At 53.4% G+C, this 18,284-nt stretch overlaps 6 protein-coding genes across 6 annotated transcripts; 3 read left to right on the plus strand and 3 right to left on the minus strand.

The window, feature by feature from the left end:
• Positions 1-43: 43 nt before the first annotated feature.
• On the plus strand, positions 44-1,009 carry CTAM01_09644 (uncharacterized protein; the record flags this gene model as incomplete). The annotated part of the gene is made up of 1 exon (XM_060525662.1): positions 44-1,009. The coding sequence occupies one exon, from the start codon at positions 44-46 to the stop codon at positions 1,007-1,009; it is 966 nt and encodes a 321-aa protein (XP_060379731.1).
• A 1,025-nt stretch (positions 1,010-2,034) lies between these two features.
• On the minus strand, positions 2,035-2,325 carry CTAM01_09645 (uncharacterized protein; the record flags this gene model as incomplete). The annotated part of the gene is made up of 1 exon (XM_060525663.1): positions 2,035-2,325. The coding sequence occupies one exon, from the start codon at positions 2,323-2,325 to the stop codon at positions 2,035-2,037; it is 291 nt and encodes a 96-aa protein (XP_060379732.1).
• Positions 2,326-3,804: 1,479 nt separating this feature from the next.
• Positions 3,805-3,960, minus strand: CTAM01_09646 (uncharacterized protein; the record flags this gene model as incomplete). Its single annotated transcript, XM_060525664.1, has 1 exon — positions 3,805-3,960. One exon carries the CDS (start codon positions 3,958-3,960, stop codon positions 3,805-3,807), a length of 156 nt encoding a protein of 51 aa, XP_060379733.1.
• A 1,322-nt stretch (positions 3,961-5,282) lies between these two features.
• On the plus strand, positions 5,283-5,570 carry CTAM01_09647 (uncharacterized protein; the record flags this gene model as incomplete). The annotated part of the gene is made up of 1 exon (XM_060525665.1): positions 5,283-5,570. The coding sequence occupies one exon, from the start codon at positions 5,283-5,285 to the stop codon at positions 5,568-5,570; it is 288 nt and encodes a 95-aa protein (XP_060379734.1).
• Positions 5,571-11,955: 6,385 nt separating this feature from the next.
• CTAM01_09648 (GDSL-like Lipase/Acylhydrolase) lies at positions 11,956-13,598 on the minus strand (the record flags this gene model as incomplete). Its single annotated transcript, XM_060525666.1, has 5 exons — positions 11,956-12,052; positions 12,138-12,466; positions 12,518-12,696; positions 12,809-13,341; positions 13,393-13,598. The coding sequence occupies 5 exons, from the start codon at positions 13,596-13,598 to the stop codon at positions 11,956-11,958; spliced, it is 1,344 nt and encodes a 447-aa protein (XP_060379735.1).
• A 3,670-nt stretch (positions 13,599-17,268) lies between these two features.
• CTAM01_09649 (uncharacterized protein) lies at positions 17,269-18,075 on the plus strand (the record flags this gene model as incomplete). The annotated part of the gene is made up of 2 exons (XM_060525667.1): positions 17,269-17,326; positions 17,489-18,075. 2 exons carry the CDS (start codon positions 17,269-17,271, stop codon positions 18,073-18,075), a joined length of 645 nt encoding a protein of 214 aa, XP_060379736.1.
• Between the last annotated feature and the right edge of the window lie 209 nt (positions 18,076-18,284).

Raw genomic sequence — 18,284 nt, forward strand, 5'->3', positions numbered from 1 at the left:
CCAAGCACACTTCAAAGTTTTCCGAAACTCTTAATCAGCAACAATGGCGAGCGCTTTAATATCGAACCCGTACGCTGCTCAGCAAAGCGCACACTACGGATACGTCCAACCGCCTCAACCTCCCCCATCGCCTCCCATGGACGAGACATCAAAGTGCTCTCTCCCCTCCATCTCAAATCTCCTTGGCCTCGCAGACCAAGGCTCGCCCACATCCGAGACGCACCCTCAGATTCCTCAGCAAGGTACGGATAGGATGGACAGCGCAACAGACAACAGCAACAGAACACTGACCTCCCGCATAGCATCCTCCCAAAAGTCCGAGACGAGACCAAGCTCTTCTCACTATGGCCGCGGCGGACTTCCTCCCACGCCTCCCATGAGCTCCGACGCCTCCTTCGACGGCTACAACTCTCCCTCAACGAGATCCGTCAGCCAGCTTTCCGTCGTCTCACAGCCCCAGAGCAACTACTACTATGAGTCCACGCCCCCTCTGGAAGCCGAAGCCCACCGCCACATGGCTCCCATGATCCCAAGAGTGCCTGTCCAAGGCTCATACGCCCAGGCCCAGCCTTTCCCGCCTGCCTATATGCCCGCCCACAACCCCATTGCGGCTTCCTACTACCCTCCCATGCAGCACACCCCTCCTCCTCAGGCTCAGATCTCTGGCATCTACTACCAGCGCCCTCTTCCTCAACAATTCCCGCCCATGGCCCCCGTTCCCGTCGGCATGGGACCCAATGGTACCAACCCGTGGCAACATCACCACTACATCTCCCCCTCCTCAGCGGCATCCTTCCCTCAGAGCCAGGACCGCTACATCTGCCAGACCTGCAACAAGGCCTTTTCCCGCCCTTCATCCCTGCGCATCCACAGCCACTCCCACACCGGCGAGAAGCCCTTCAAGTGCCCGCACGCCGGCTGCGGCAAGGCCTTCAGCGTTCGCAGCAACATGAAGCGTCACGAGCGCGGATGCCACAACTTTGAGAGCGGCAGCACCTGCAGCAACTGATCGACAATTATAATTTGAACGGTTATTTCTATTCACTGTTATCATGATTAATACGACAAAAATCCTGGGGTGGAGTCGTCAAACGCGCAAAAGAGCTGGAACGGCAAAGGGGAAGGGGGGTTCGGACCGGTTTCAACGGGAAAGATACCACGTGGTAGAACATTATCACTTCTACCGCAACTGCAACAACATCAAACGACATCAATTTTAACATCATAATCAGCAATGACGAAAGCAAACAAAACAAAAAAACCCCCAAACCATCAAATCAAAGTCTTTTCAATGGCGTTCAACAACTACAAAAGAGGGTTCCCCACGGATTGGAGAATATCATCCATTGGCGGTCCTCTGGATTGGGGAAGACGGGGCCAATCAAAGGCAGAAGAGGAAATCTATTTCTTCTCGACATGTGTTAAAGCTGGCTTGTTTCCTCTATTTTCCTTTTCGTCTGCTTTTTACTACCGGAGCAAGAGGCGTGAATCATGGCTGGGGCAAAACTGGTCACGGACAAGAAGTCCAGCCAGGCAATGAGAAAACTTGGCATTTACAGGCGTTTTGAATTGTATACGGGGGGTGGGTGGATCGTGTGTGGAGGTGGCACGACGTTTATTGTGTGTAACTAGTCCTCTGGTTCGGAGGCAAGTCGAGAGGCAAGGTTATTCCTGTGAGGATTTCCCTGTCTTGGCAGTGTTTTGGGTTGTTTTTTCTACTTCTCTTTCCATTATTATTCCGGTTCTTGAACGATTATATCAAAATGTACGATTATGTGGTAATGTATATAGAAAGGAGAAGCCGCACAGAATCGAACAGAGGAGAGGATTGAAAGATCATCATCATGAGTTTCCCGTACTCTTTGCACAGTGACTTGGTGGTTTCGTCAGTCTTTTCTGGCCACATCTTTTCGTCCGAAGACGTAACATGCGTGGGCTCTACATTGTGGGTTCTGTTGCAATGAGGCGAACTTGATCCCCTTGCAACACAACAAGCCTGGACCGAGCACGTAGGAAAGCTCGGATCAGTCCGATTCATCTCCCCATCACTAACATATCACTAATCTTTTGACTACCGCTATTGTGTTTCCTCACGGACTCACACGTATTCGGAATAGCTTCTCCGACACAGGCACTCGTAAACATGAAAGTATAGTTTGCTATGAGCCATTCCTCACTAGGTACGTTGACTTCGAGGCTTGAGACCGGACGGAAAAGCCGCCGATCGCAACACTGTGAGATGGCAGCTGCTGATGACACAGGCACACCCGTTAAACTCCACCAGGGTGGGAGTGGAAGAGGAGGGGAGGGGGGAAGGCTTCCCATTTCCTCCATGGATCTAGCAATCTAGGTGACTCCTCTGTCCCCATTCATTGAAAAAGGAAAAGAACAGCCCAAGTTCCAGAGCGGGAACGTTGGGACTCGGAGAGAAGTGCGGCGAAAGAGGAGGCGGTAGGGCGGAAGACGGAAATGATTGACACCAAGGAAGACCAGCCCGGAGAAAAAAAAAAAAAAAAAGAGGCAGATGATCGACGCTGCAGAAAGGTGTCAGAGAGTTGGTGGTGCTCTTGGGATGAGACAGTCAGAAGATTTACGCTTAAAAAAATCCACCGCCTGATTTTTCTTGTTAGGGTGGTATGTGCCTCTCTCTACCAGTTTCTCTCTCACTCTGTTGTGTAAGGTGTAAGAGAAGTGAGGTCAGTGTTGCCTTTGCATATTTTGTTTCGGCCGGTCTTTTCGCCGTTGCTCGTCTACATGGTTGACCGATGGAACCCAAAATCTCTCTTCAGAATCCAAAGAGGCCAGATTGATTTTGTCCACGGCAAAATAGCCGTGGGTGCTGAAAGTCATGCGGCCAACCATTGTCTCTCTTTCGTCTCTTTCCTTCGAAGTTCAGCAAGGTAACTCCAAGTTGTCTGCTTGTCCCTATAGAGTCTATTTTGCCTTTCGCTCCTTCGCCTCATCGCTACTTGACACGAGACTTGCCCGACATCTTTTTTATTGTTCAGACCGATGAAACGAACCGGAGACCCCAGCCCGAGCGTTGGCCCTGACTATGACTGGCTGACTGACTGACTTGGCTGACATCCCATCCTTTCTTTTTTTTTGCCTTTCCGTTCCTGATCCCATCCCTTCCCGCAACCGCAATGCGGCTGAAGTGTGAGATTGAGAAAGTGTGTGATGTGACACCTGACTGGGGGTGAGAGTTGGCTCTTGCACTGCTATGTCAGCCATGTATAATAGGCTCGACAGTGTCTCGTGCACGTCACGGAGTGGGCTTTTTCTTGACTTGATTGTTTCTACGCTGCGGTCTGTGTGTTCGCTTCGCACGGCACGGCATTGAAGAATATCTGGTGTTGGTATGTGCGTGCATACATGTACCACACGGCAGACACACATACAAAGTACATCCTATTACCTCCCGAGTCACTATGATTTCTTTTCGGGTGACTGATTCGGGGATCTCGTTGAAGGACGATGACAGTGAGGGTTTTAAGATTACAATGTCTCAACTCATGAGATGTAGGTCTGTAGCTTTGTCGAATTAAGGAGCCTCCACCTGTTGGTGGACTATCACTAAACCTCACAAAACGTACGCGGCCCTGCTCGGGAATTTATTTTTCCCAAATGTTTAGCGCCACCGAACCGGAGCAACTGAGACTTCCAAGTCCGAGTTAAGGAATGGCCGACCCGCTGGCCTTACGGAGTACGTGGGTTCTTGGCTTCAGCAGTTCAGCTTCGTTATCCAAAAAGGCACAGGGTGTTAGTGACGAGACAAATCGAGGCCGATTCTCGTTGATCTGACTAGCGTCGCTGGCTGAGTCTATGGGGTCTCTGATGTGGGCGGGGAGGGGGGGCCTCGGGGAGTTGGAGGATCGAAACTCTTTTGCACCACAGAAGCGCCGATGGCCACACACGCACACACACACATACGAAGGACACAGAGTGACAGAGTAACATACACTACACTATCCGAACCCGCGTGAACCAAAGAAGAGCAAAGTCTGGTATGACAGCGCCGGGCCAACCCCGGGTAAAGAGGAAGGGAAGGGAAGGGCAAGCAAGGTAGGGGTCGGGGAAAGGGATGGCTGTCAGGATTGCTGCAGCCAACGCCGATCAGCGCTGCGATAGAGAGTGGGAGACGGCAGGGGGAAGAAACAAGACCTACAACTCTAAACCGGGGGGGTTCAAGAAAAGTCGGCCACTGTAACTGGTCAGGAGGGGGCTTTGCTTTCTTGGACACTGCGACGGTAGCATCGAGGGCACACGGGGAGACGGGGATGGGAAGATCACAGTACGCAGTTTGGGGACAAATTCTCGGGGCCACGGTCGGAAAATGTCCATTTACGACCTGTTACGACGTGGCCGACTTTCCCATCGCGGCTCCAACGGTGCAACGGCGCCAAAAAGGGGAGACGATGGCGTAGCATCAACGGCTGGGGGGACTCAGCTTTATTGGCCTGGTGGCGCGAACTACTTTTTCTGCTGCCATTCGTCTCTTTCTTGCCGGGCAGGGCAGAAAGGATTGAAAGGTGCTCTGTTATGTCGGCGGCACATTAAGCTTCTCGTGTCGTCCTGACTCGGCCTGCAACGTCAAAGTCTCTCAAGTGCCATGCTGCAATATTGACAAGAAGCTTTTCGGCCAGGTGTTTTGTTTGTCAATATCGATCTGTTGTTTCTCCGCCCCCCTTTTCTTTTTTGTTTCTTCGTGACTCCGTAATATAATGAATGTTAATGTTTTTACCCTCTTTTATTCATTTGGAGCGGCCCCTTTGATCAGCCAGGGTCTGTAGAACTCTATTGATATGATTTGCAAAGCATCAAGGCGCTCTTAATTGCAATTATGTTATATTATTCCGTGTTTTACCCATCGAGTCAATCTTCTGCCCATCATGGGCACTCATTGTTTTGATGGATGGATGGATCTCCGGACCCTTAATTCTTCGTACTCATGTCAATACGTGCGTATGTAATACCAAGCTTTTCCTTCGCTGGCATCCTGTTGGAGAAAATGGGGACTCTTCCCCCCTCGGGCGGGGTTGTTGACTTACGAGTCTAAGACATGGCTTGACAAGCTTGTCAAAAAACACCCCGAGGAAGCCGGCTTGTTATGGGAAGCCCAATCTCGGGAGTCGGGCGGACGCGGAGTGGATCGACTGGCGCTCCGAGATGAGGCTTTCAAGCGCCGCTGGCACGGATGTACGGAGTAGCACCCTTCTCCAAATGTACTCTAGTTGTTTACGACCTGTGCCCTGCGAGCTGTCTGGTGTTTTGGTCATCGCATGGGAATGGACCCTTACTTTGATGACGATACGGAGTACTGTTGTTGTTATTGTTATTTTTCATGCCCCCTTTCCACACCGGTCTTCCTCGACAAGCCCTTTCCCAGTTGCGAAGACGATGGATTCGACCCGCAAACGGTGATCACCATTCCATCTCGCAGCGCAGAAGAGGGACGATGCCTGCAGCGCCAGGCACAAAATCCACAGGAAAACGGCGTGGGAGCCCGGTTTGCATGCAGAGCCAAAAGGAACTCGCCCGACGCAGGGAGGAGGGGCCGACGACAATGACTATCTCTCTCTGGACTCCGTAGACTGTGGGTAGAGCGAGCCGGCAACCGTTCTCTCCATGGAGAAGCTCAGTACGGAGTGATGTACGAAGTAATCTACATACGCGCGCTACGGATATTCCGTAGAGCATGGACTCGTGGAGTGATTGCTTTCAGTGTTCATCTCACTGTCGTCAGCCACAGGGCAGTGCTTGCCTTTCTGCCCCTCCCTGCGCTTTCACTGCAATCTTGGAGTCGAAAGGTTAGTCTCTAATAAGGCATTATAAGTGTACGGAGCCCGGTAGGTTAGCACGGCTAGTTACTAATGACTCTGTCCTCACGCTAGACGCAGACCAAAATCCTTCTAGCGCTGCACGCCAGAAAGTCAAACCCAAGGACGAGGGGGGGCACACCTTTCACTCCTTTGGCGGAGCGATCTTGGCTAACGATAGTTTGGGGCCCCTCCCTCCACCTTCCCGAGCCCCCTACCCTGCCCGGCGCGCCGGGAAGAGTGGCAGCGGTGGCCTGTCCTTGCTGACGTTCGTCGGGAAGCCTGCGATGGCCCTAGTGAATCCGTGCTCCTATTGCTCTCTCTTGGTCGTCGCAACTTGCTAGCCGTTGGTTCCTCCTCTTCTTGGCTGTTCGGCGCCGAACGAGGACCTCAAGCTTCTAGCTGGAAGGACGAGCCTAAACAGACAAGAGACACTAGAGACGAGAAAAGTCTAGGACGGATAGTGCCAAGAGCTCTCGATGGCCTGATCTGCCCCATGGCGTCATGAGCCTTGAGCACTGGCTCTCACAGTGAGAGGCGACAGATCCCTTTGGGCATGAATGTCGGGTTATTAGCAAATCTCGCTCTGGGGACCGGCGATCCGGTACAGGTCATCGCCCCGTCCAGCGTATCTTCAATACTGGATTTTGATCGTGTCGCGCGTGATGTGGGATAACGTAGTAATCGACGATATAGAGAGGCGTTCGCCAGCTGTTGCATCTCATGTTGCATTTGACATGCTCTCTAGGCTTGCCCACTGCCACCGTCTCAACCGGCGAAGGGAAGAGCGCAGGTTCTCGCTGACTGACCGCCCGAGAAAGCGAGGATTACAACTACTGGGCAGTTGACTAGCTAGAACTTGGGATGGGGATAAGGGGGGGGGGGGGTTCGGCCACTCACCATGCCCACCCCGTCTAGCCGGTCCCAGCTCCGTCTCAATATCAAAAAGTCGAAGTCAAACAAGCAGAACCCTTGCAGGGCTTCCGAGCAGGGGGATGCGTGCCGATCACGGGCTCCAGCTGAGCCTGTTCCTGCAGAGCCGACGACTCAGGATCCGGCATGCTTCTTGACCGGGCTGGGGCTGGGAGAGCCTTGGTCGGCACTCGCACGCAGACTTGCACGACCAGGGACCGGCATTCCTTGCTTTGCAGACCTCAGACGATTCATATCCTTTCTTGGCGGGGATCTCTTCTTCTTCATTGGAGTCTCGTGCGTTCCCTCCGCCCCTCCCCAGTCCAGTCTTTCGACCCTTCAACCCTTCCCACATCATACTCACCCCCGGGGCCTATCTTTCTGTAAACGTGCGTTCGATGCTACTCATGCCTGGGAAATCGCACGCTACGCCGCTAAACCAGCCCATCGCCGTTCCCAGTGTCGCGGCGGTGGGAAATTTGGTTGGCTCGTCCTCCAAGTTTCCCAGAACGAACCCGTCACGACGGGGAGTCCGTCGACTACCAGGTTAGCGCGTCCCCTCCGAATGGTACCGGCGACGGACGGCAGGAAACTCTGTCCACGTCCCACGCCCATCCCACGAGCACTGCGCTGCTTGCGTAAGGTAGAGTCGTACCATGGTGTTCGCAGAGTGTGTGAAGGTAGTGTAGAGTATACGCTGGATGCTCACGCAATTTGCTAGACGGGGGATCCCTTCTTTTGGAGATGGCTCAACCGCTCAACCGAGACGTGAGCGCCTTCGTCTTAGTCGACAACCTATTGGCCCGTTGAACTTTGTCTTCAGCGGCGCTCACACCACATTCTACACCGCACGTCTTTCTTCATCTCTTTCCCACTCCCCTGGTGTGCGGTGTGCAAAGGTCAGAGGGGGAAAGATGATGGCCACACGTTGTGTTTCAAAGCCTTTCATCTGATCGATGAGCAACCTTACACTCTAACACACAACACGCCGAAGTACAGCCTTGCTGCCCAGACCTGAGCCAAAAATCTGAAGAAAGAGAGTCCTGGGCCGCTGGCAGGCCGCTGCCTGTCAGTTTGAGCCCAGCGGTAAGAGGAATGACGACCGGTTCAGACGGACGAGCCAGTCTGCCATTGCGAATTCCAACTCAATGCTGCGATGACACTCCCTCCCCCCTTCCCCAGCGTCCACCATCTTCCCGGCAGCAAGCCACATTGCTGAAACAGTCAGATGAAGGACAGGCTGGGCTGTTGTTGTAGTTGCGCTTTAGGTTACCTCGCTTAGTTCTACACTATACAAAAGCGCAACACTAGAGACGTCAGTGTTTGAGCCTCGCCAAGCGAAGAGAAAAAGAAGACACAAACTTGGACTTGTGGGTTCCTCCAATTTTCCTCATTGCTAGATGCCGTCTGCGACGTCCATCTCGTCTGCTCGCCGCTCGGACGGCAGCATTTCCTGGGAATGACACCTAACGTTTTCCGCTGCGACGCCACTGCGCTAGTAAGAAGTGACAATCGCAGAAGCAACCGTCCGCGAAACGATGGGACCGTCTTAACGGACAGAGAACGTCTGAAAGAGCCTGGAAAGGGAGGATGAGGACGAACGAGCATCCAATCTCTATCCCTGCAATGGGGCCAAAGACAAGATCAACCAAGACATCCCAACTATCCGCAATCATCCCGAATAACCCATCGTGGTTTGCTTTGTCGGGCTCCTCATCTCCCCTTTCCCTTCTGTGCTGCTCTCCCTACGGAGAACTCCCCGGGCGATCCCAAAGATCATCTTGATCAACATGATCAACCACCTATTTCGAACAGCTGCCGACGGCCTGGACCCTTTTCCTTTCCCCCTCTCGGCCCTTCCCCTCCCCATCTCTTCGCAGATTTACAGACAGACGGCAGCGGATTGCTGCCCGCTGCCGATTTGACTGTCAGGCTAGCCAACTGCCGAAGGATTCACGGTGTCTTTGGTAGTCCCTGGAGAAATTCCCTCGCGAAAGTCACTAGTAATAGGAATAGAAAAAATGATAGAGAAGGCGGCAGAGCCACCACGGCCCGACTCTGCATACCGAATCCGAGACTCCAAAGGGCTAGTGATCGTCAACGTCGCAGACAGCCCAACGTCCTTACGTACGCATCCCGAATGCTACCAGTATTGTTACTTGAGAAGTCCGAAATTGGGCATGGCAGCCATAGTCTAGCTATCCCGCATGGTTTCTTAGAAAACCCTACGCTGTAACTCCGTCTGCTCCGCATTCTGACTTTCAAGTTACAGAATGAGGAAAATACGTCAAAGTCGTGGAGCTAGATCTCGAGAAAAACGTGGCAGGTACGGATAATACATGTAGGTTTGACGAAGGATAGCATTAAGAGACGGCTATTGCGGCTACAATGACCACGAGGCAGACAAGGCTCTATCATGTACGGATAACCAGACCAGACTAGAGCCAATTGCAAAGAACGTCTCAAAGTTGGCCTTGGTATCCAATCCAAACCGTGGTCGTAGAAAAAAGCCCAGATGCGATGGAACTCTACAGATACGTATTGCTTCCCCCCAGGGAAGAGAAAGACACCCTCGTCCACGTCTGTGACAACCCTCCCGTTTCAGGTGGCTTGGGGAGGTTGGGGGGAGAACTGAGAGGGGAAGGGTAGTGTAAGATAGGGTAGGCTAGGGGGGCGTGTGTGGTGTGCGTAGAAGAAGCTGGGCTGGGCTGGGTTTTGCGGCAACGTCGCCTTCACTCTGAATCTTGACAAGCGGGATCGCGGACGCCGGTGCGAACTCTGTGAGCTTCATGACCACCATCACGACCAAAAGTCACCTTGTAAAATCATCATCACCAAGCAGCAGCGCTGGGAGCACCCGTGGAGATGTGCCGTGTGTCGTCCAGTGTTCGCTTCAGCTTCCAACGTCGCCCGAGTGTCTCTCATGTCGGTGGTTTACTAACAGCTTTGTCAACCAACCCAACCCACCCGTAAACTCTTTTTTCACGTTTCGTTTCCCCCTCCTCCGTATCTCTGCCTGCTTTCCTTTCTTCTTTCCCGGCGTTCGCTCAACCAGAAAGAGAATATAGCCCCGAGACAGGACAATTCCATTGTTCAATATTGACTCGAGTGCAATCAATACCTAGAGAGCGCACATCACATCACATCACACACACCCCAGGGAGCGAAACCGATCGACGAAACTTTGGGGCGTGGGCTGCTTGTCTTCCCCCTCCTAGCTCGTGGATCGCCGGACGCTAACACATTGCCGGGTGTGTGTCTGTGGGGGTGAGGAGGGCAGAAAAAGGGAAAGACAGCACCACTTGGCACTGGTAGATTCAATAGGGAAAAACGATAACAGCCAGAGCAAGCAAGAAGAGGACGGGTTCAATAAGATGACGGAGGCTCCCACGGGTGCCACCGCCCACCCCCCCCCCCCCCTTGCCGGGACGAACGACAGCAAGTCGGGCAGACCACGGCCGACGAAGAGACGACATGAACCGCAAGGTCGGCGGAAGATGCCGTAACGTATCCGTACCGCTTCGTCGTTGGGCCTCCAATCGGTCATGACTTTCCTATTCTCGCATTCACGGCCGGGCGTCGGTGCGCCAGGCTCGTCCCTTTTGAGAAGTCTCACGACTCGAGTGTGACGCACGCATGGCCGCCGTCTGGTCTCATGGTCTGGCTTGGCCCTTTTCCCCTCCCCTTGTCTGTCTCCGACTCTCTTCTTTCGTCCCAACTTGGAGAGTCCCCGGGCTTTTGGCGCAAAGCTGGGGTATCCCATTACGCTCATGGCTGACTCCGAATGGGCATGGGTCTTGCCAGACCGTCTTTTGTGAGCGTTCCGTTCTCCCAGTGTGGTACGGATACTGCGGTACCAAAAATGAGAATATCCTCCACCAGGGGGTGGTTAGGGAAGTGGAGGGTGTCCATCGAGGCTCCAGGAAGACTCCTCCCCAGGGACGACAGCTCCGCACAGGCGCTTGGGTTCATCAATCATGATGCAGGGAGCTTCAGGGAGCTTCACGGAAACGAAGCTTCCGTGAGGTAAAGGGAGAGATAACCAGCCAGGGTATTGGGAAAGCGGGAGAGCAAGAAGACCCTGAGTACCGGGGATTTGCAGTTTGGCAACGTGTTTCGAGAATCTCCTGGTTGAAAGATCGTCGATAGAGTGCGTAAATCCCCCGAACCCTAAACCGGATGACCATAGGACCTTTCACATCGACATGCGTCCGGCAAATCATACATGCTGCGAGCCGGGACAGCCGTCAAGGGAGTTTAGGCGGTGAGAAACAAAGTCTACCCACTTCACAGGATCGTGTGTCCTTGGGAGGGGCGGCTGGCTTCTCGCAAAGTGCGAGCGATGAGCAGCTGGGTCATAGTCAAATCGCAAGTGAGTCGTCAAATGTGGCTTCGAAGTTGCTGCCGTATTATGCATTGCTTTCCTGTGACCCATCGTTCGCTTGTCAACTACCTGCCATCAGTCCGTCAAGTTTCGTCTGTATCCTAAGTCAGACTTGACACAAGCTTACCGCCACCGCTTGTCAAGCAGGTTGAACGCGTGGCATCCCATCTTCAAAGGCGAGTTGCTGGGCATCGCTTAGTCCTCCACGGTCTCAAGTTGTTCAGCTTATCCACGATCTGACAGCCGGGCCTCATGCGCATCGCCTCGATCCTTCAAGGGAAGTGGGATGAGCCAAGCACGCTTGAGGCGTCAGACGATGCATCTTTTTCGCCTTCCCATGCGGTTTGTGGTGGCCAAGATGCATGATATGCTCCTAACCTTCAGGGTAGCCTTGTGAGGCTGGCCCCTGGCCCATGAGGCATCTCAAACAGTATCCGCGCCAGACACCTGTCAACCCCCCGAGTGGGCTCTTCCGATGCGGGGGACAGAGGCCGGAGGCTGGCTCGTCCGGACGCAAGAATAGCATCCTCTGTGACGATATAGTAAGATGTCGCCGGGGGCAAGGGCCCCTGTTGGCATGAAAGATCTGTTGAGGCTCAAAGCTTGGCTTCCAGTCTTCTTTTGATGTCAATTACTGTCATCACTTTGACGTGCGGGTCATCGCGTTTCGACTCGTCTGGCTGCGGTGGCGGCGTTTCAACTCGGAAAGTTGCTGGTATATCAAGGTGTACTATAGACTATAACAACAGATGACGTTTCTTGACAGGCGTGCCGTATGGCCCGAGGCTGCCTGTGCCATGGCTTTGTATCTTTGGAGTCCCCGTTTGTATAACCTCCAGTTCACAGGGGCGTTTTAATAGCTAGACTGATCGTTCCAGTACAGGGTCTCATGGTATACCCTGTCGAAGGGGGGTCAGCATACAGGATTTCACTTTGCCTCCTCGTCATGATCCGAAGGCAATGCAAGCATATCGTGAGAAGGTGCAATCCGTAGAGGAGAGATCGAAGCATGGAGGACTCACTCGGGTCCGGTAGCATACAGGGGCCAGCCGAGCTTCAGCGTGATGTACTGTATCAGGTGGCTCGCGACCTTGATCTGGCCGACATCCGTCGGATGCCACTGTGGCGCGATGTCATTGTGCTGGAGGATGCCTGTGGTGTTGAAGAAATGCACGAAAGGTGACACCGGCTTACCCGTCTGCTCGGTGGTGTTTGTGACAGCATCCCAAGTTGTGGGGTTGGTTAGATACTCTTCCGAGTTGAAGTACTCGTAAACGCTGTATACTTCGTCCCGAAGATCGATATTTTGACCGTACGTATTGCCATCTTGGAAAAAGCCTTGCCACATTTGCTATGGTTGCATTTAGTGGGAATTAGATACTGACTGGAAGGTTGGACGTACCATGACTATGACCTGAGCTTCGGGCCACTTTCCGTGGATACCCTGAATGAGTCTCTTGTAATGCTCAACGTAGGTGGCTTTGGTGACGTTGTTTGCAGCATTCGCATCGTTTGTGCCGAGGTTGATGACAGCTAGGTCGGCAGGAGGGCTTTTGGAGAAGTCCCAAGGTTCTGGCTCATCTGCACAGGCTGAAGTTAACAAAATATTTTCCAGAATATCCTGCAGTGATCTGTGATTGGTTTGAAGAGGCTGCTTTCGCCTGATTCTCTGCTTGAGACTGAATCCACATACCTCCCCATATGTTGGCCGCCCGTCCACCCGTGTCCGATGTGTAGAACCATTGGTGAGATTGCCCTCGAGGATTGCCCCAACAGTCCTGGTCAGCAACGCAAATGCCCGGGTAGGCCGTGATGGAATACTCAGTGTCTCCCAGACCCGCGCCGACACCGTAGGCAAATCCCGCGAGCGCCTCGTACGTATTATACATGCCTGCTGATAGGCTATCACCGATGAATTCGACCCGACGAGGATAGTCGGGAATCTTGACAAGCTGTTCTCCAGAATCCACATGGACCTTGTCGATTTGGACTCCATAAGCCCAGTTTGTCACTCTCATCTCAAAAGTGACTGGACTGACAGGACCAGCTAGGTCGATACCTGGAGTTTTGGGGCTCACGAACTGGTGAGTGCCGCCCGCCGTGACATTTGTGTGCATCCAGTCTAGGCCCGCGATTCTGTAGGCGACAAGAGTGCTGCTAATAGTCTGATTACCGAACGTGACTGCAACTGTCTGACCGGTGAAGCCGAATTTGATGCCCGGGGCTCTACACAGCCTGAGTTTATGAACCTTTTCCACGGGGCCAGGGTACACTTACGCCCACCACGATATCTGCTTAGAGTCCCATCGACCTTTGTATGATATCTCATCGGCATCGGCATCGTACGTCTTGAAGTCGCCAAGAGTCGGATCCACCTTCGTATCGGTGAAGCTCGTTAGTCTTGGGCGGCCATTTTCTAAGATAGTTGCGGTGACAGCAGAGACACAAGCCAGTACCGTTGAGAGTGAGTGCATCATCATCATTATGGTGTATCAGCAGCCACTCGCCTGACAAAGACGTCCGGTGTAGACGATCTAACAAGAAGTCTGGCAACATCATGGGCACAGAGATACTAGCTTCTTATGTCAATTTGTGACCTGCGGACGTGATTGAGGGTAGCCATGCCGACCCCTCATGACAATACGAACTAAGAATCCGGAGCGGCATGAGATGGACCGAAACGAGCGGAAAACACAATGCTCCCCTAGCCAGAGTCACTTTTGGCTTGGAGAAAACGTGCCGGCTATTCGGGTCGTGTACCGCTCCGATATCCCAGATGCCGACAATTGTATAATGAAGTCCTCAACTCCCTGCCTGCGCCTCGCGTATCTCGTAAGACACTGCTCTCCTAAGCCTGAACAAAGCCCAGCGTGTACAGGCGCGAGACTGCTGACTCTTTGGCCCGTGACATCTTCTCGGATTCGAATTTGTCTAGTGGCAAGAAGCCTTCGATATTCTGTCCGTTGGTCCGAATATGCGATAGCGACGGGAAAAGACGTTGAGTATCTCGAGGTGTATTCCACGGAGGGAAGAGCTCCGTGGGCCCGATTGGTGAAAGTGAGGTGTGATGAAATGTGGATTCATCGGTGTGGGGTGCCCGCTGTGGCCCGGCATCCGGAGAAAGATACAGTCTTTTCCGGCCCGTCAGGTCGGGATAGTTGTGGGTATCGGAATACCGGGACTAGGAAGTGACACATTCCGTGGGTATTTGTTCTAGGCCGAGTGGCGTATTCCGCCAGACCGTTGAACGTTGACTTGTGTATTGGAAAATGCCCAATTTGCGTCACGTCGATGGCCAAGACTAAGTTGACTCCGGCTCTGGCTTGGTTCTACAGTCTCAACAACGTCAAAAGATAGCTTTGAAGCGGTGTTTGAAAACCAATATCCTGCATCAACACGATTGTCAGACACCTCTGAGCAATGCATTCAGTGTTGAGGAGATACTCGAATAAGCCTGGTTGATGGGAACTGAGATTTGGGCTTAGATCTGTCAAGTGCTAGGAAAGGGGGTTCCATACCCGAGGCAAGTGTCATGCAAGGCGTGATGTAATGTGCATATCGCTGCTGCGTTGAATCTCGTGGCGCGACCATGTGCATACATCTCTGCAGCATCCCACAGCGCGGCAGCTGCAGCAGTTGTTCCTCGTCTCCGGCACACGATCGTATTGGTGCATCGGTTCGTTCAGGCTGTGCCGATGGGGATGTGACGTATTTCCTTGTAGCAATTGACCCGGTCGAGCATGACATGTGTCTTTGGCAAAAAGAAAGACCACGCCGACACCAGCACGAACGATAGTGGTACTAGTAACATGGTAGAGGTAGCATGAGTTTTATTTGGTCTGCCGAGGAGTTGGAAGCACGGAAAAGAGCCATGGGCTCTCCTATCGAACTTTGAAGGTTGGTTGAACAAGGTAGGATGCGGATGGAATGGAATGTCACCTGTCCGTCCGGCCCCAATGCCAAACTTGTATCCGTACATAGATAGTCAGGGCGAGGGTCAGTCAGGATATCGTCTGAGCGTATTTCCGTACTTCGTACCAAGCCGCATTCCCCGGGATGCCGGCGGGGGATCGCTCGAAGCTATCATCCCTGCGGCAGCGAACCCAGTGTGACGGACTCCAGGGTAGGCACTGACCGCTCAGGTATCCCCACGGGAAAGCAAGAGCTGCCGATGGATAGGTAGCTTGGCCGATGTTCCAAGGTTTCGAAACGACAGACCGCCGAGTTGCAGTCATTCGGATGCTCCGATGAGGCCCATGTTTCTTTGTTGACAGAGCCTAGTTGCGCCGGCCGGGGGGTTTGTTTCGTGGGCAAAGCGAAGGAAAACGCGGTGAGATGGGCAACTCAATTTCGGGGACAGCAGAAAACGGCACCCGGAGCGAAGCAATTATGGCGATGAGGAGGGATCTAGAAACAAGGAAGTGTCATGGAATCAAGAAAATGGTAGAGGTTGTACGAGCGAGGGAGGACGTCAATCACGCGGCAGCGGTGGAACTTGAGGTGGTGAACAGACGCGGAAGGAAGAATGCGCCGTGAGGTACCTGCCGTTTGTGAAGGTCAAAACTTTGGGAAACAACCTACCTGGATGTCCGGCGCATCATCGTCACACCGAGCCACAGGAGACAGGTACTTCCTTCTTCACGGTACTTTGCGCGAGGTCGAGGTACCTCGCCACCCCGTGCACCTGCATCTACCGGTGTAAGGGACCATCCAACAACAACAACTTCAACAACTTGCTACATTTGATGAGACCCTCAAATAGCAAGCCCATCCGCCACCCTCCAGCATACTCGTCTACCTCGCCTCGATAGTTGGTAGCCTTTGTCTTGCTCCCGCTCGCTCGCTCATGAGTCTGGTGCCACCCGTCATCGTTTCCCCTCCCTTCGTCCGCTCGTCGCATCGCCAACACCATCACCTGTCTCTCGACCCCTCAATTACCGACCATCTTTCGAACCATCCCTAGCAATAACGTTCATCGAGCCGCGGGTGTCTTGGCCTTCTCCGAGGTAGTAGATAGCGATTTCAACCCCCATCACACCCTCTCGGAATCCATCATCACGAGCCCAGCAGGCCTCCGTCCAAATAGGAAGGCCAATAATCTTGCAATACCACCACGGCGGAATCACGGCGCTTGTCTTGAATTAACGATATCGACCGAGGGATGCCACACGGTTCCTGTCCATCCACACACCACTTACTCTCCGCTCCTGTCTGCCGCGTGCGCTACCTTACCTTACCTCACGATTCGCGACTGGGACTTTGGAACGGAACGAGAGACTGACAATAAGGCTGGCAACCAACAATCTTCGGTTATACTTACAGACTCCTTGCCGGCTCAATTCCCGTCACTGCTTTGCCAGGATCATCCATTGATTGCCTACCGAGTATTCTTAGCCTTGCAGCCACCTCCCGCCAAGATTGCTTTTCGCTACCTCCAGAGCAGTATTCCTACATTGTCGCTGCTGCTAGCTACTATAGCGCCTCAGGGATCGACCGTCAGCTGATACCGAGCTTTCCCCCATTGCGCAGGGGAAAAAGAAACAACCTCCCACCGTCTGGATACATCAAATCTGTCTGTACCAGGAGCTGTGTTCCGTCACCAGGGACCATCCCGTTCGCCTGTCCTTTGTGACGGCGCCTTTGCGCTGTTTTCTCCCCAACAAGTCAAAGCGGCCGAGACCTGGTCTAGGTCTGAGCCTTGGTGACCTGAACCAAGACCTGTGCGGGTAGCAGCGACTCGCAAGGCATCACGGCGGTGGAGGGCGCGGACTCACCGGTTGTGTATCACCAAAAAAAATCCCCAACTTCGAACACTGCTTCTCACTCTTTCTCCTTCACCTCCCCTTTCCTTCTGTACGCCTCTTCCTCAGCCTTCCCCCCCGCCCATTCGAACACTTTGACGACACTCCTTCGATCCGATTCGATCCCATGCTTTCGAACATTACGACGATACAGTCTACCCATTCGACATCATCGAAGCCACACTTATCATAATAGTCTTTGGGCCAGTCTGAACTCAATTCGCCCGCGCGCCGAGCTCGCAGCCCGATCTACCAGCAATGATCTCCGTTGGCTCTACGATATCATGACTTTGCGCGCGTTACCATCGCCCAAACAAAGGCTACATTACTTGCCGGCTCCGAGCCACAGCCCATGCTATTCGTCGCGCTCGCATCTGCAGCTGCACCTCTCGCCTTCGCCCCCGACTGTCGTCAAACCCCTCCTCTCCCTCGAACCCCACCTCCGACAGGGACAATACCCCGAATCTCGTCGCCGCCGCCGTAGTGCCGCACGGCTATCATCCATCATCGAACATAGACGATCCCAACGCGCAACGATCTCAATCACAACCGCAAGTCTTGCTCTCACCCAGCTGCGCACGGTGCGCTGCACCGAGCCATGTCGACCACCCAAGCCAATGCAGTGCCGGACACGCAATTAGGGTTGAGCTATGAAGAGATACAGCTACTGCGTCAAGGACAAGCGGCATTGGGCCAGGGGACAGGCGGAGGCGGCTCGAATTCGTCGCGAGCAGCAAGTCGCGCGTCAAGCCAAGGACTGCTGCTGCTGGACAGCACCTCATTGGCAGCTCTAGGACGGTACTTTGACCGGGTCATGAACCAGATCGAACAACAGATCATTTACCTTAGCGAACAAAGCCAAATGTTTACCATGGCCCAATTTGACCGAGCTGGCAACCTGATCGAGGGTGCTGACGCCGAGATCCAGCGGTATCACGAGCTTCTCCGGCAACTTGACGAGTTGGAACTCGACTTTGATCGAATAAGGCATATCAAAGAGATTGTACGAGGGTACAGATCACGAGTCGAAGAGATGGAGCGTGAACTGGAACGGAGTGGCTCATCCTCCCGGCACAGAGAAGGCCACCACTCTCACAGGCATGGTCACTCGCATAGCCACCGGCACGGACACGAGAGTTCTCGTCGACACCGACACTAAATCATTCCGCGTACGCGCAACGAAGGAAATTGCGCCTCGGGAGCTTCAATGCTTGGCTGAAAAAAATACCAGATCAAGCGTATATGAACAAAATGTTGAAGGATGGCAACAGGAGCGCATCTCAAAATTGTGGTGGAGTAGAACATATCGGTCACACGACCGCCACAGGATCTCATAAGGCTCAGAGATTGGCTCGATAACGTTTTACC

Source organism: Colletotrichum tamarilloi, assembly GCF_030869305.1.
Source record: "Colletotrichum tamarilloi strain Tom-12 chromosome Unknown Scaffold_39.1, whole genome shotgun sequence".
In the NCBI taxonomy this organism is placed as follows: domain Eukaryota; kingdom Fungi; phylum Ascomycota; class Sordariomycetes; order Glomerellales; family Glomerellaceae; genus Colletotrichum; species Colletotrichum tamarilloi.